The sequence below is a fragment of the Notechis scutatus genome, chromosome 5 (genome assembly GCF_049901735.1).
Source record: "Notechis scutatus isolate UNSWTSFEM ecotype Mainland chromosome 5, rNotScu1.2, whole genome shotgun sequence".
NCBI classification, from domain to species: Eukaryota; Metazoa; Chordata; class Lepidosauria; order Squamata; family Elapidae; genus Notechis; species Notechis scutatus.
In genome coordinates, this window is record NC_142013.1 from 70,395,501 (window position 1) to 70,412,604 (window position 17,104).

The 17,104-nt window shown below is 37.3% G+C and overlaps 1 protein-coding gene across 7 annotated transcripts in view; it reads left to right on the forward strand.

Moving 5' to 3' along the window:
- Nucleotides 1-12,053, forward strand: part of SCML2 (Scm polycomb group protein like 2) — a 59,777-nt gene extending 47,724 nt beyond the window's left edge. For 4 of the 7 annotated variants that reach the window (XM_026674951.2, XM_087966966.1, XM_087966971.1 and 1 more), the window contains 4 exons: nt 2,455-2,568; nt 6,416-6,685; nt 7,550-7,713; nt 9,105-12,053. In XM_026674951.2, the coding sequence (XP_026530736.2) occupies nt 2,455-2,568; nt 6,416-6,685; nt 7,550-7,713; nt 9,105-9,230 (674 nt within the window). In that variant the 3' untranslated portion in view covers nt 9,231-12,053. Of the gene's footprint in view, nt 1-2,454; nt 2,569-6,415; nt 6,686-7,517; nt 7,716-9,104 lie in introns of those variants that run through there. The other 3 variants (XR_015749858.1, XM_087966967.1, XM_087966970.1) reach the window with 3 other exon arrangements.
- Nucleotides 12,054-17,104: the final 5,051 nt, after the last annotated feature.

The following is a 17,104-nucleotide window of genomic DNA, read 5'->3' on the forward strand; positions in this document are numbered from 1 at the left end:
ATCCCCGTATATTAGAATTCTGATTTAGAAACTGGATGAATTGGTTTTGTCCTGTTTCAGGTGAATTAATAGAATAGAATTCTTTATTGGCCAAGTGTGATTGGACACACAAAGAATTTGTCTTTGGTGCATATGCTCTCAGTGTACATAAAGAATCATAAGATACAACACTTTCATCAAGAATCATAAGATACAACACTTAGTCATGGGTTACTAATAAGCAATCAAATCATACTAGGAAACAAAACAATATAAATTGTAAAGATACAAGCAACACGATTAAAAACCACAATGTACTGCATTTGGATCAGGATTCATATGGACTACAGCCTTAAGTATATTGTTAAATGTTCATCCCTATCCAGACAGTTACAGCCTCCAGGCACATGGACAGGACTGCAACAACACCATCTGTTGGCCAGAAGTAGAAATGTATGGCTGGGTATCATCGGCGTAGTGATAATACCATAGCCCTTGTGGTTGGATTAATTTACCCAGTGGTTTTGCATACATATTAGAGAGGATAGGGGAGAAACCAGAACCTTGAGGCATCCCCCACACCACACACAAACTGTAGGGGCTCAGAGCTTGATCTCTCCTTGACCAGCAACACTGACAGGACTAGCCACAGAGAAAGAGGAGAATCACCACAAAACAATACCTCCTGGATCTAGTGCAGAAGGATACCATGGTTGATGGTATCGAAAGCTGCTGAGAGATCCAAGAGAGCAGGTCAACTGCACTACCCCAATTCCAAGCTCTCCAAAGGTAATCAGCAAGCATAACAATGCTGTCTCGGTGTTGTACTTGGTTTTAACCCAGACTGAAAAAGAGTCCAGATAACCCTTTTCATTTAGTGATCTCTGAAGCTGAGTCCCAACCACCTTTCAACAACTTTCTACAGAAATAGTAAGTTGAAGGCTTAACACTGCTGGATCTAAGTATGGCCTCTTGAGAAGAGGGCACATCATTGCCTCCTTCAATGCAAGTAGTACCACCACTGCTATATAAAGGCATTAGCCTCTTTGGAGCCAGCCACATGCTTCCTCCTAGGATGGCTTAGCTTAATTAATCAGGAGAGCATGGGTCCAGATGGCCAAGTTCACAACTACCAGGACTCTGTCCACTTCTTCAGGATCAATCACATCAAACTCTCCCAGATAACGGGTCAGACATGTCTCTTATTGAATGTTAATGTCATGATGTATTTTGTACTTTAATTTAGAGCTATACTTTCCCATTTATAGTTTTCACCACCACTTTTTTTTCTATAACCTAATAGAATAGGCAAAACTCTTCTCTCTCAATGGAAGGGATGCAAAAGCTTGTTCACTCTGAGGACTACATTTGAGTAGGATTCAAGCTATTAGGTCATGCCAAGACAGAAATAGACCATCTTCCTACTTATTTTATAATCATTGAAAATTGTAATTGAATGGTAACATGTAGAGTTAGGGGTTTACCAGAGACTTTCACGGATTTTATATTGTCCTGTAATTATGTGCTTTTCTATTTAATATACAAATAATAGGCTTTGAAAAAATTGTAGCTTGCAAAAGTTAGGGAATAAAGAAGTAGAGAAAAAGTAAATATGCCCAAAATTATTTCTCTTTCCCCATTCTTGAAAGTTGACATATACTTAACATCAGCATGTTCACAAAAAAGGGGGCAAGGTGGTTAAGTATGATGTTTTAATTCTTGTCTATTTTGTCATTGACCAATGACCAAATCTTGTATATTAAATATATAAAATAGGCAATAATTAAAGCATCCCTATTTAACCACCTTTCCCCCCTTAAACAGATTAAGGTGAAAACATTAATTTCAGTTCATTCATTTGTTGTGTGCTTCTGATTCAATTCTCATTTATGGAAAATGCCCACTTTTTGTATAAGTGATATATTTATTTCTCATCTCAAGGTATTTATGATTTATCACTTGTATATTATGATTAATGGTTGTAACTATTTGGTATGATATATGACCTATCATTTTGTTGTTTGTATGTACACTGAGAGCTTATGCACTGGAGACAAATTTCTTCAATCACACTTGGCTAATAAAGAATTCTGATTTCTAATTTTCTAATTTCATAATTAAATTACTCTTTGGGAATGCTTTGAACTAAATACTACAGAAAAATACATGGACAGAAGGAATTGCATCACAATTAAAGGTCCATATGCATTTTTCATGGAAAGATTAATGAGGCAGGTACTATTAATTAAGGTGGCCCATCACCCATCCATATTCCAAATCTCTCTCTATAGAGAAGCTTTCCTGAATCTGTTGTGACTGCTACACTGGCAAATATTGTTGTATCTAGTGATTCTAAACTATTTCTAAATTTGCTACCATAGAAATTTGAAATCTTTGTAAAGTGGAGCTTTAAGTGTATGTACATTTGAATTATTGCATCCATTTATAACTCCTTAATTCCTTTTGAACATAAAGCAAAAGAACAAATATTAAACAGCAGAAGTGCAAAGCGATATTCTCAGGATTCACCCCCCTATCCTGTCCCCCTGTCTCCTAAGCTTCTAAGAACTGAAGCTCACCCATCTGAAGGTAAACTGAATTTTAATTATCTTCACTTACAGTAAGAATAAACAACCTTTTTCATTCTAGGGCCTGGATGTGCTGCATCTTCTTGCTAAGGGTCATTGATTGCTATGTTGTCAATGGGCATAGTGAAATTGAAATGTTTGGATCAGTTTGTGGAATGGCAAGGGCTGAAAGTTGTCCATCAAGTCTTGCAGAGATTTATGTTATATGTTTTGTCCCATAATCCCATAATGCTATTTCCAGAAAACAGCCCTCCCCCCACTTGTTTGGTTTTCTTTTAAAGAGAAGCTAAAATTTTGCAAGACTTAAGGTATACAATGGACCAAAATATATTCCTGCCATAAATGTTATAATGTAGAACATTTATAAAGACAGTCAATAACATTTAACTACAGTTCTGGGCATCCCATGCAGAATCCACACACTCAAAATTTTACAAGCAGTCAAGTCTTCCATACACTCAGAAGAATTTAGTCCCATAGAATTTACTCTTATTTTTTCATGGAAATTTCAGGTCTTGTCAGTCAGATTAGAATTAAATATTTCTAAATTCTGGAATGCCTAAACAGTAAAATGAGTTCAATCTTTCCAAACAAAAACAACAAGGGATGAGAGAAGGAAGCTCTTCTGAAGTATCAAATTGGAAATTGATGATTTGAAGATTACTGAGAGATCTATATCCAGACAGTATGTCAAAGGAAATTAGCAGCCTTTCCTTATTAGGAGAAAGGGTATCACTCAACATGTAAGGATTGATATGTGCTTGTTTCAGGCTGTGCAAATTCCCTCCCTGTAGATGTGTCTTAATAATGGAAATGGAAATGGAAGATAGAAAGATATTATGCTTAAAAATACCGTGGTTTTGGAATAAAGACTTAACCCCCCCCCCTTCCCCTTGCATCTTGCGGGCACGGCTTGGATGGCCGGCGGGTGGGAAGAACGGGTCACACAGGCAGCCCATATCCGGGTGTGCAACAAAGACAAGCCCCCCCCCATTATGCAAATTTAATTAAATATCAGAGATGTACCTGAGACCCAAAGCATTCTTTCCAAATCATTTTTGAAGTTGGCAAACTATTTGTCTTTCCCTATATTGAGAACTAACAAATTACTATTTTAGGAGTAAACACATGTCATGGTTGACTCGCTACGCAGCCCTGCTCACAACCAGACAACAATAACAGGAGGGGAGAAGGAAAGCATTGGAATGTAAGGGAGGCTTGGGAGGGAAATTTGGAATGCAAGTGTCCTGATTGGAAGGCTGAGACAGACCCAACACCCTAAAGTCACCGGTTGGGAATATCTGAGGCAGACAGTCTGTTCCCCAAACAAAGCAAATGTGAATGAATGGTGGATAATGGACAATGGGAAGTCGAGTGGGGAAAGGGAAAAGGCCCAGGAGTTTCTTTTGCTCTCTAACCCAGTGGGACAGTTGATATTAAACCAGTTCTCATAGAAATGGCCTACCTGGATCCCACCAGGAGGTCAACCCCGAAATGTTAGCTACGGGCAAAGACTCGGAAGAGAAGAAGTTGGACGAGGCCTTGGCTTGGGAAGACTGGCACCACCTCAAGCAAGAGCAGGAGTGCAACTAGCCAGCATGCGCCCAAAACCAAAGAGAAGTTCAAGCAACCAGCAGCAGCCATTAAGGAGCAAGTAAGGAATATCCTGTACCAGGGGCTGAAGACAACAAACATGAGCAAAGAGGCTGGGCAATGAATGTGGGCAAGGCAGTGGAGGCCGAAGACTCTCTTCTCTCTTCCGGGGTCAACAGGGTCCAAGGCGGCAAGTGGATGGCAATGCTACTAGCCAAATGGGATTGACCCCACTGAGTGGAAGCTCCTGACCACCAGCAATAACCCATTCATGGAACAGTTGAGAGAGAAGTTTGGAGAGATAGAAATTTGTGCTACAGCAATGCCAGGAGCCATGATCATCACCAGTGGGCCAGGAGTCATGAAAATCTAGGCAGTCCTGGCTATTCCTTTTCCTATACTTCAGTTGGTGGCACCGGCGGTTGTAGTTGCAGCCAGAGCCTCAACACAGGTGGCAGCAGCAGTGGGATTTGCAATTCCTCTGTTTGCAGCCAGCAGCACCAGTGGTCCCAGCTGTGGTTGGGGGCCCAGCACAAGCAACCATGACTGGAATCTCAGAACTGGTGGCAACAGATGGTATTCCACCCCAGGGATTCATCCTGGCACAGGAGGAGTGCCAGTCACTCCCCCTGGTGGACAATTTCAATGGATGCCCAAACTGCCTAGACCATTTCCTGACTTAAGCCTGACACCACATGGAACGTTATGGAACAATATACCCAGACAATATGGCCCAGGTCCATGTCATTGCAGTCAATCTGGAAGAGAATGCTTCGGAGTGGTTGGTGTCACTGCATGATGAATGCCCCAGAGCTGGATGACCTCAATGCCTTCATGCAAGCCCTGTGAGAGCAGTTCGAAAACTCTGTGGCAGCCTGGTATGGAAGCCCACATCCATGCACTGAAGGAGGGGAAGCGGCTAGTAATGGAGTACATTCAAGATTTCTGCAGCCTGGAAAGCCACTTAGGAGACTGGCCTGAATGCTTACTGGTCTACCATTTCCTGCAGAGATTGGACAAACAACTGTACCGGAATTCCGTACTCTGGGGAGGTGCCATGCAACCTGCAGGTGTGGTACCGTGTGGCCACCAAGGTAGAGATCGACCTGATGGAGTTCCATGAACATATTGGGCTAGAGAGTCAGTTTCACTGCCCCATGGAGAAGCAAGTGGCTCCTAGAGGGGGAAAAGGGTGCACTTCCAGCCAGAGGAGAGATACCCCGCCAGAACCTTGGTGGCTGCTTTTGCTGCGGAAAGGAGGAGTACCAAGCTGCCATGTGTCTCATGCCATTGTTGATGACTGCTCCCCTGCCTCCAAGCCAACCAAAGGAGAGAAAAAACCCACTGAATCAAGGGAAAAAAGTCATGAAGGGCAGCAAGTCATAGAGTTCTCTCCTCCATCCAGCAAGGAGGCGGGAGCTCAGACTCCTGCCAAGATGGGGCCAGTCTTCTGTGAGATTGACAGTGAGAGAAATGGTAAATGGCCCCATTGTCCCTATGATTGCTAGGGTGGAGATTTCAGTGTCCTCCTTGGGAAATTTGGAATGCAAATGTGCTGAGTGGAAGCCTGAGACAACACCCCAAGGTGACCTGTTGGGAACGTCGGATGCAGACAGACCATTCCCAAAACAAAGCAAGTGCAAATGATTGGTGGCAATGGACAATGGGAGATCCAGGGGGGAAAGTGAAGGTTTTCCTATGCTGCTTGGAATGACATCATTAGAACTGGCTTTTCTACTTCTGTACCCATACGGAATCTTCATTAAAGTTATACTCTCAGTAAAAAATGTCCCAGGAGTTTCTTTTGCTGTCTAGCCCAGTGAGATAGTTGACACACAGGATTCTTCTTTGTTGCACACAGCATGCAAAAATGCCTTTTCTAAACTTTGGCTTCAGCATGACAATCCATACTTATTTCTTCACCTTTTAGACAGCTCACTATCAATGTCAAACAATTTGATAAGATGGATCAGTTTCTTTTGTGTTTCTCTTTCAGAATTTCTCTTTTTCCCTTTCCCCCCAAAATCAATCTTTCTGATTCAAATGACATAGAGTGGGGAGTAAAATTGGATAGTTAGTAATACTATGTTCCTTGCAGAGTTGTTAACCTATTCACCTTGGTAAAGTTTTGTTAAATAGGTAATGTTTATATTAAAGCAAACTTTTCAATGAAATATTTATAGTAGTATAAATATTTATATAGTAGTATATTTATATTTATTATTAATAATCTAGTTGTGTTAAATTCTGTATAGCAGAGACCCTGCCAAGTGAAGAAACATCCAAAGAGCACAGGTTTGCTGAGAATTCAATGGATTCTGCACTTAATTCAGTCATCCTGTCAAGTCCTAACAATCAGATTTCCACTGAATATACCTCAGGGAACATAGCCTATTTTAGGCATTCTCTTCCTTCAATATCTGCTACCTCAAACACAGCGCCAAATCTACAGAAATTATCAAGTGCTACTGGGAACAAAAGTTATTGTGAAATTGCCAGAAAGAGATTGCAACAGAGGATTGAAGGTATTCTCAAGCTTTTCTAAAAGTTCATGCTTTGTTTGTGTGCACATCAATATGTATAAAACTGGCTCTAAAAGTACTTTATCATTCTAAATATATAAAAGGAGCCTGCAAATTTAGCAGACATACTCAAACCAGAATCTTCACTTTGCTCCACTGACATCCTTACTTGGCACAGGCTGTGGGTAATTAATTTAGTATTTATTGCAGAGGGGAGGGGAGGGGGGAAGGAAGGAAGGAAGGAAGGAAGGAAGGAAGGAAGGAAGGAAGGAAGGAAGGAAGGAGAAAACAAACCACATAGATTATACTTGTCTGTTTTCTGCTTCTGGATTTCTCTTTGAGGTAATTCCTTTGTCTTAATCGAATCACAACATAAGTCAAGCCATTATTTTGCCAAAATGAACAATTTTGCTTTGTTTTATAAATTTACATGGTACCTTGAAGGAAAATCCAATACAGGGGAGTTTTAAGAGTAAACATGTATAATTAATTACTAACAGAAACAAGCTACTATCATGGCCTTTCTAATTAAGCATACTCTCCAGGTGTGCTAAAGTAATTTACAGAATGTTCAACTGATAATTCTTGGAAGTCATCATAAATAGGAATTTGGGGAAGCAACATTTGGAAGCCACCAGACTGGGAAAAATGCCTTCCCATTGTGTGTGTGTGTGTGTAATGTATAGGTCATCACTGCATTAATTAGCAAGATATTTGCAGATTACATTCATAAAATGGGAAAATAATGGGGAGGGTTGTTTTCTATTCACCAATAACTATAAAAGCTATTTGAATGTGTGCACGTATTCTCAAAATGCCTTGGTTATTTCTCCAGCTTCTTCAGTTTCCTCCTTTTGTGTGTTTAAGCTGCAAGTTCTAAAACAGGACCTGAACTCAGTGCCCTAAAACAGGAATCTTCGCATCTCTTCAGCAAAGACCCTTCAACATGGTCAATTGATGAAGTAATGCAATTTGTAAAAGAAGCAGATCCTCAGACATTAGCACCCCATGCCGAACTCTTCAGGAGACATGTAAGTAAAGTATAAGTTATTTTTAATAGTGCCTAGAATCATATGAAATAAAAACGTTCCAGTATATTCCTGAAATCTAATAGGCTTTTTTCCTCCAAAAAAATATTGAAAGCAGAAAACCACCACTGTAGTTTGCACTAGAAAAGAGTTTTGTGTCAATGTAAGTTCTACTTGATACAGAATTATTCTTAAACCAAAGTTTAGTCCTGATGTCCCATGAATTCTTGCCATGTTTGGGGGAAACTATTATTAATTATACAAAAATATACAGAGAAAAATCTTAGAACAGGAAAACATAACTTGATATGTGTGAAATGTTCTTTTTGCTCTGTAGAAAAAAATTGGTAGGATTAAAATGGATTCCAATTAGTTTACTTATTTGTTAGTTTCTCTTTTCTAAACTGATACCATATGTGAGTAAGGTCACTGGGATAATGTTATAGGGTTAAATAATTTATTAGAACTTCTCTTGATCAGAGACAGGACTGAAAAAAAGAAAACCAGATTGTCAAATTCCAGATGCTGCTCCCCCATCAGAATCAGAAGTCAGGTGTTCTTCACATTAGAAATGTCAAAGAGGGATATGATGGATGTGGGTCGGGAAGACCTGAGGGTCTGGAGATGTTTCAGGCCATTAATATCTTGACCTTGAAGAAAGGGTTAAATGTTTATCTGTCACCAACATGGAGATGGATTCAGTGTAGTTCTGACAGCTAGTAAAATAAATTATTTAAACAAAAATGAGAATGGAAACAACACAGATTCAGGCTTCTGCAGATTCAAAGCAGACAAATTTGCTTTTCATCTGGTATGTAACCTTTGCTGTTCCTACTAAAAGGTGTTGCAGCATTTATTTATTTAACTATGTCACCTGATTCCCAATGAACCTGGGCAACTCACAACAATCAAAGAAATTATAATTAAACAATTTAAAGAAAACATATGGCAAGTTGAGAAATCAGAGGATATGAAATGAAGGGTCTCGCATTCCCTCCCCAAAGGCTTGGCGAACTTTTTCTTGAGGTTACAACATCTGGACAAGGTCCTAAAACTCCATGTTCTGCATTAAGGAAATGGATGGTGTAACCATACCAGATCCAAAGCTGTTTTGCCAAGTTCAAGTCATAACACTGCGGCTCTTTATAACTGATTCTGTAAATAAATTATAAATTGTAATATACATAATATATAATTATAAATTGTAATTTTTATAATGTAAATTCTGAAGTTGTCCGTGAAAATTTCCAAGATGTTCAGATTTGAATTACTGTTTTTTTCTTGGGGAAAAAATGGTGATAATGTGGGAGAGGGAGAGTTCTGTTGTGTCAGTCTAGAGTAATATTCTTGTTCTGAAATTAGTCATTAATTATTGTCATCTTGTTTCCTCACAGGAAATTGATGGGAAGGCTCTTCTGTTACTGAGGAGTGATATGATAATGAAGTATATGGGTCTGAAACTGGGCCCAGCATTAAAACTGTGTTATCATATAGAAAGACTTAAGCAAGGGAAGTTCTAGGCAGCAAATGCATAGTGATAGTGTTGCATTTCAAGTAGACAACCAGTTAGGTTCAAAAAGAGAACAATAGGACTGAAACTTTGCCTGATGAAATGGATCAAAAAAATCTCACTCAGCTCACAAAGAAATTTCCAGCATATTGTTTCTACTAGTCTAATCAGAAAGAAATATCCCAAATCAGCATTGTTACAGATACTTCTTAAATATGGAATTTAGTGTTAAAAGTTTCACATTGTATTTAATAACTTTTTAAAATAGGCAGGGAGGAAGTAGTACTAAAAGTATTAATATGAGAAGCTGCAAAATACATTCTCACCTCTTCAGCTTCAGCTGATGCGTTTTCATTCAGAACCAAAACAGCTGAATTCCAAAGGATCTTTGTTTTAAAAAAAATCAAATGTGGAGGGTGTTTTTTTGTTTTTTGCAAAAATGGCTGAATTTTTATGCTGGGGTGAGGAAAGTATTCTTTTTAATTGATTAATTCTTTAATTAATATAATCACATACATATCTTATGTGAAGCAGATATCCATAAAAACAATAGCCATATACTTGTATTGTAAGTATATGTTGTGTGCAAAAAACAAATAAGCTCTTTTTTTTTTTCAAATTTAAATTATGAAAATACATTTTTACAGCATGTTGACAATTTAAGGAGAAAATTTCTTTTTTAGGAAGGAACTTCTTATGGCTGATCTGAGCAGCCAACTCCCCAATTGAGCAAATAACTTTCTGTTTGCTTACAACAATATAAGAAATATTGTATTGAAACATTCCATCTAGCATAAACCTATGTTCATGCACTTGTATATTTATGTGGTGGGTTCATGCATATGTGTGTGTGTGTGTGTGTGTATGTATGAATATATAAATATATATTTTGTACATAATGTTCAAGTTTTTCTTAAGTGTGTTTTAAAGGTATTTTTGCACTGTGGCAGATAATAAACTGCAGGTTTTTTGTTCATTTTAAATCATAAAGAAAATGTGCATTATACATTTTATATACTTGTTAATGTATCATCAAGCTGTGTCTTTAGGCCAATCAATTCCAATAGACCAGTTTGTTCCAGTAGAACATAGGGTTGAGATTCCCTGGTGGGGACCTGGTGAAGTATGGAAGATAGTTGCCTAAACAGGATTTCCTTTTGCATTCTAAAATATGATGTTATGCCACCAGGAAGGAACAAAATGAAACCTACCATCTTGTGTAGGATCCAGAAAGATTTCAGCATGTGCAGTTTCTAATTAATTGCAAAACTTTACCTTCAGTCCACCTTTCACTGCATGTGAATGGTCTTTGCTGGATGTATGTGTCCTCATACTGTTCATTAATGCCTGTCTGGTTTGTTTCTTATTTCATGGAGGGAAATGGAGAGAAGGGGAAGGGAGAAGAAGAAATAATTGATGGACAGATCCATACAGGGCAAGTTCTGGAACTATGCAATATTCCTAAATTCTCATGTTGCGCTGAACCATTTTATTCTGGGAAAATATCTGGAAAAGAATGGGATAATGAGGGAAAGGTGATGCTGAATGTCTTTTTTTTTACTTTGCCTCTCTAACGTCTTATATATATAAAAAAGTCAATGACTTCTTTCAACAAAGGAATTGAATTACACTTGGATGTATAATTCATCTGAATCTTGGTGCTGTCTGTAGTTACAACAAGTAAAATACTTTCCCATCACTGCCAATATAATATCAGGGACAATTTATGTACTTTTGCTGAATAGAGGATCAGTCGTTCTGTTTGTCCAAGTGTTGCTAGAAAAGATATAGTCCTGAAAGGAATGTAGTTTTTATATTTCTTACTGCCTTTTTATATGGAAAAAACTTCTAGTTAAAATACATTTGTTGTTTAAAAATGCCTTGTTTATTATATTAGTGTATTAGTAATACACCAATTACTCAGGTTTAGCTAAAAATGGCAAAATTGCAAATTGTTATTGAAGCAATGTATTTCTTTAAATTACTGAAGCTGAATTTAAATGAGATCACTTTGGTGATGTCCTATTTTCTGATGAACTTCTGGCATTCATATTATATCAGCAAACTTTGCTTCTCCTAAGAGTGTACAACAGCTCCAATATATAACTTTCTTTAACTAGTGCAGTTATTTATATATGCTCAGGTATTTAAAAATAAGCTGTAATGGCTGTGATATCTTTCATATCTTTTGATGTCTATTTCTGTCAAAGTTACATAAACACACCTATTTATCTCATTGTGAAACATGATTGCTTGTATTTGGCATATAATTGTGTTTGTGATTTTTAAGGGTGACATATATTATGCCAATGAACTTCCACTGGTACCATGGGAATGCTTTTTGTTCTCCATCTTGCATCTACTGTATGTGCTTCATAAATTTGTTCTGGAGATTTGAAGGGTGTGTTGGCAGTGGAAGAAAACAGTCAAATTTGATACTATATAAGACATTTATTATAGCTTATTTCAGACATGTTGAAGGATGTTTTAAAATTGTATTAAAATGCCAAACTATCTTGCAAGAATCTTTTCCATACTGGATTGCAGACAAAATGTCACAAATGTTATTCCAGGAATTTTATATGTTAAAAGTGGTTATAAAACATAGACACATTATTTTAGACCAGGAGTTTCTCTTTATTCATTTTGCTAATATGTCTTTGAATTGTGCAAATAATGTTTACTACGTCATGTACACAAACTTTTATAAGAAAGAAGAATGCCACTGAAATTTTAACTTTGTATATGACATGATACAAATTATGTTAGGTATATTTTTTCATTTTCAACTGGATGTTCTCATCTAAAAAGAAAATAAAAGCTGCTTGATGTTTACTTGTCAATTATTTTTATTATGTAATGTCTTAAATCTGTAACTGACTAACCTCATAGTTACTAATACACCAATGAAAATATACTTTAATATAAAATACATGGTTTGACGTGGGGGGGCCACACAGCACACACCCCTGCACCCCATTTTTTGCCTCCTGGGCCTCAGGGAAGCCTCCTGGGTGAAGCAGTACAACAGCAAGGGGGGAAATCAGCGGTGACGTGCGATGTAGATCCTGTTTTCTCATCTAATTCACGCGGCACAGCTGATCGGTGGTGGGGAAGGAAATATCTTGATCTTCGGAGCAAACCGGTTCATTCCCACCTGATCTTTGGAGCTACGGGTTCGCCTGAACCAGGCCAAACCAGTAGAATCCCTGATGCTTTTTAGTGGGAAAGGTAAATTTCTAAATTCCCCTGTTTGCTGATGAATCGTATGATTAACAAAGATGTAATCAATTGATCATGAAATGGAAACAAAATGATATCAAAATAGTATCTGCTGCCTCCTTGTAGAAACATACTGCATTAGATGTAATCAAGACAATAATAGTTCAGCTAACAGAATTATTTTGCAAATGAAGGCAAATATACATGTCCCAGGATAATTTTGTAGCATCCAATCTGAGTCGGTCACTGGGACCAGAGGTGAACACGGTCCCATTGATCAACTCAGATTGGATTCTGCAGAATTCTTTTGCTACAAACCAATGAAAAGATCAAAGAAAAACAGCTTATTAGACTATCAGTATAACACTAGGGGCAATGAGTGGGTACACAGTGATAGGGATTTGGGAAAACCAACCTACTGAACAATTAAAATATTCAAGGATTTTGGATTGCTAGGCACAGAATGAAGATGTTCTTTAGGTGTCTCATTAGATGTCAAAACTAGATAAACTGCTGCAGGTTCCAAGTTAAAAGCAACTTCTAGTACTGTTGTCATAATTCAAATCATTACTAATTTTTCAGATTATGATATCAAAAAAATTGCTCAGTTAGTTTTGAAAGGTTCTTTATAAGAGAGATTGTATTGCCCAAATGTAAAATGTCCATATAGTTCTGTCCAATTTTTATCTTCCTTATGTTTACATCTTAGATTTATCATAGGAATTCTTGTTAGTGAGCCATTTACCACATACCAAACTATGAAAAAGTTGGTACATAGGGGAAAAATGTGTTCTACTGTGACATTATTTCAAACAAAATAAATCACACAGTAGGTTTACATCATGGAAAAGCAAATAGATGCCTGAATTCAAAATCTGTAGATCAATCTTACACCAGTATTAGGAAAATTGCTGTATCAGTTTTTGCTAAAAACATGAAATTTGTATATGCAAGTTGGTCGTATAGCAAATCTGAGTACCTATTATTTGATTCCTCCCCTTCCTACCCAATAAATAAGTGGATTCTCTTTTTCATATTGAGAAGGAATCTAAGACTTCCCAATTCAATGGCTGCAATAATGTGAAACGATTGGAGTGGCACCATGCCAACAAAAATAATATAAATTGATAAATCCTGATGACATTTTATGATGTGAGTGTATTAATGCATGCAATCATCTATAAATAGCACTGTAATTTGATGTGATTTATAGTTTCATTATGTTGGCAGTTGAGCAAGCCTGCACTTATTGTGATAGATAAAAGAAGCAACATACTTATCATTTGTGATCAAAGTTTCTTGCACATGGTTTTGCTTCTTCAACACATTAAAAGGCGCTAAAATCAATTTTATTTTACTGCAAGATTTTGGTTAGTGTATACAAAATAATAAAATCAAAACCTAAGAAACCACAGTTAAAATAAACATTTCACAGAAACAAGCATTGCACTAGTTAAAAAAAGATTTTCACCAGAATTTCAAACGTTTCATCAATGCTATTTCACCAATGTTTCAAATCTTATATCATCTTCAAATTAAGATAAGGAAAATGTACAGAACTGCATGTTATCTGCATAGTAATGAAAATTCACTTAATCTCTTGGATGAAATTTCCAATTATGTCATGTAGTTCTTTAAATGCACAAAGAACTCAAACCTGCAGATGTTAGAAGTTAACATACCATGAGCTATGTTCATAATTTCCCAAGTTCCTATCCCACAAGAAGACCTAAAAGGATAGCATAATCAATAGTACTATAACCCATACAGAAATCCAACAGAAATATACACAGTATAAGACCATATCTTTTCTCTATGTGGATTTAGATAGAAAATCAATTGTGGTTACTATTTTCATGTTCAAACCAAGGCAAAAGCCAGCCATAGTGAGTCAGCCATAGTTTATCTGCTGATTAGTTTTATTATAACCACATGCAGTAATACTTTACACAGTAATTTTTTTAATATTGATTTTCTAATTATAGTTTAAGGAAGACTTCAAGTCAAAGTGAATGATATCCCTTTTAAGAGTCCTATAATAAAGACTTGGCTCTGACCATTCATTTTCCAGTTAACTTGCTTAAATAAAAGAGAAATATGCTAATATTTTCATTGATCCAGGACCATAGTCATAATCTCGAAGCCATAATCATAGAATGAACAATTGGAGAAAGTTTATCAATAAGTCTAACAATATTCATAATGCTTCATAGATGCAAGATTTAGAAAGATATATTTCTTTCAACTTTCCTGTGACTCCAGATATAAAAGATGGAATTATTCTAAAAACCACCATTAACTCCTTCCAAATACAAAGAATACAAGAAGTAATGTTTGTCTTCCCATTCTAGAATAGTTTTAAAAAATGGATCAGAGTCTTCATAACAAGTAGGATCCATCAGAGGTCATCAACCACTGACTCAGCCATTTACCCATCCATTTCATTACCAGAATTCAAGGTCCTACCTTCAGTCTATATATGTTCAGAAATATTCCTCATTTTAAAAACAAGGTGCATAACTAGAAATATTTCCCCAAATTATTAGGAATCCATAAAGATTTGTAAGCCTCTATGATGCCATACTTGTATAAGTTAGAGATAAGTGATTAAACCCAGTGTCAGACTTTTACATTTCAAGTTCCACTGTATTACATATTTTGTTATCTTTCAAAAATATCAGAACTATTATCAATATATGGCTCAGGATGCAGTGTGCAATAGAATAAAGCAGAAGTCCCCAGTCTGTGGATCAGTACCAGTCCAAGCATGTCAGAAACTGGGCCGCGCAAACAAATGACCCATCTGTGAGATGCAGGCAGCACATGAAACCATGCCCCCTCTGGTCCACAGAAAAAACTCCATGGAACTGGTCCCTGGAGCCCAAAAAGGTTTGGGGCCACTAGAATAAAGCATAGCATTTTCATTGTAATGTCTGTCATTTGCACAGAAGATGGCATTATTGAGCTATGACTCTAAATTTAATCTTAAATCATAGGAATCCAATACAAGGAATGTTAGAATTTTTTAGCAAGGCACAAATATAGCAAAACAAGACGAGATACCAAAATAGTCTACAGTCTAGTCTTTAAGTCCTAGCTGGGCTCTACAGGCATTCAGACGGACAGCCAAAGTTTGCAAAGATCCAGCCTCCTCCATTTTGTTGCACTAGTTTTTGCAGTACTTTTGGAGATAAATTTTGTTCTTTTCCAGTTCAAAGGAAAGCTTTCTTTCCTTTTTGTTTCTGCTCTTCTACTCTTCAGTCTGGAGTCAAAATAAGATTTTTTTCAAGGGTTAGCAATTGGAACGCAGAGGTGGAGAGTATAGTTTTAGCACCTAATTGGAGCGACAGAGGGGGGAGAATCAAAAGTCTGTCCCTCCCAACTTTTTTTTGTATCTTTGACTGAAGAAATATGGCTTTCTGGGTTGGGAGAGAGGGACGGAGCGAAGGGGTTAAACGAGGAAAAGTTTGGGGGAAGCTTGTGCTGAAGCTACCACCTTTTATGCAAAAGCCCACTTTTCAAAGTCTAGCCAGAGGCAGGAGAGGTTTGCAGCTTCTGATGGCCAGCTGATTGGCATAGAAAGGTCTGAAAGTAAACCGCCATTTCCTCAAGGATTTGTTGGGGCCCTGAAAATGGTGGCTGCTTCCAGGATCTACAGCAGCAGATCCGAGATGTGGAGGAGGAAGAGAGGTGTGTGTGTGTGTGTGTGTGTGTGTGTGTACTGCAGCATCCCTGTGGAGGGTAATAATCGTGGGGCCACTGTAGCCATCATAACTTTGAAACAGTGTTGTATGTAGTTTTGTGGTGTCAGTCTTAACTTTGAACCATCATTAAGTGGCCCGTCGTTTCTCCAGGACTACCTCTACATCCTTTTAAGGATTTCTTCTGGACTGACCCTAGTTTTTGCTATAGAAATCATTGCTATAAGATAGTCCTTGAATTACAACAGTTCATTTAGTGACCGTTCAAAGTTACAATGGTATTGAAAAAGTGATTTATGACCATTTTTCACACTTATAACTCTTGCAGCATCCTCCCCCCCATGGTCACATGATTTACATTTGAATGTTTGACAACTGACTCATATTTATGATGGTTACAATGTCCCAAAGTCATGTCTTTTGCAACCATCTGATAAGCAAAGTCAACGGGGAAGCCAGATTCACTTAACAACCATGTTACTAACTTAACTGTAGTGATTCACTTAACAAATATGGTAAGAAAAGTCGTAAAATGGGGCAAAACTTCCTTAACAAATTTCTCACTTAGCAACATAAATTTTGGACTCAATTGTGAATCGTAAGTCGAGGACTGCCTGTACTGGTAATAGAATTTTGTCTCAATAAATATTGCTTAAACTATATCATTAATATACGTGGGGAAGACACCAAGGATGAAAATGGGTAAATAACCCAACAATCTGAAAAATGATACAAATAAATATCAATACACTACCCATAATACAGTTTCAGGTTATGCATTTCATAAAAATATGAAATGCAACAGCCGTGCTAAGACATACAAACATTTATTCTGAAACTTCCATTCTACTTACTGTTCAGAATTACATCATCAAAGCACTTTATGGCAGTGAAAATAACTCTTACTCCTCTGACTTGCTCATTCATTATATTCCATTAAAGCTAAAAATGTGCAATCCAC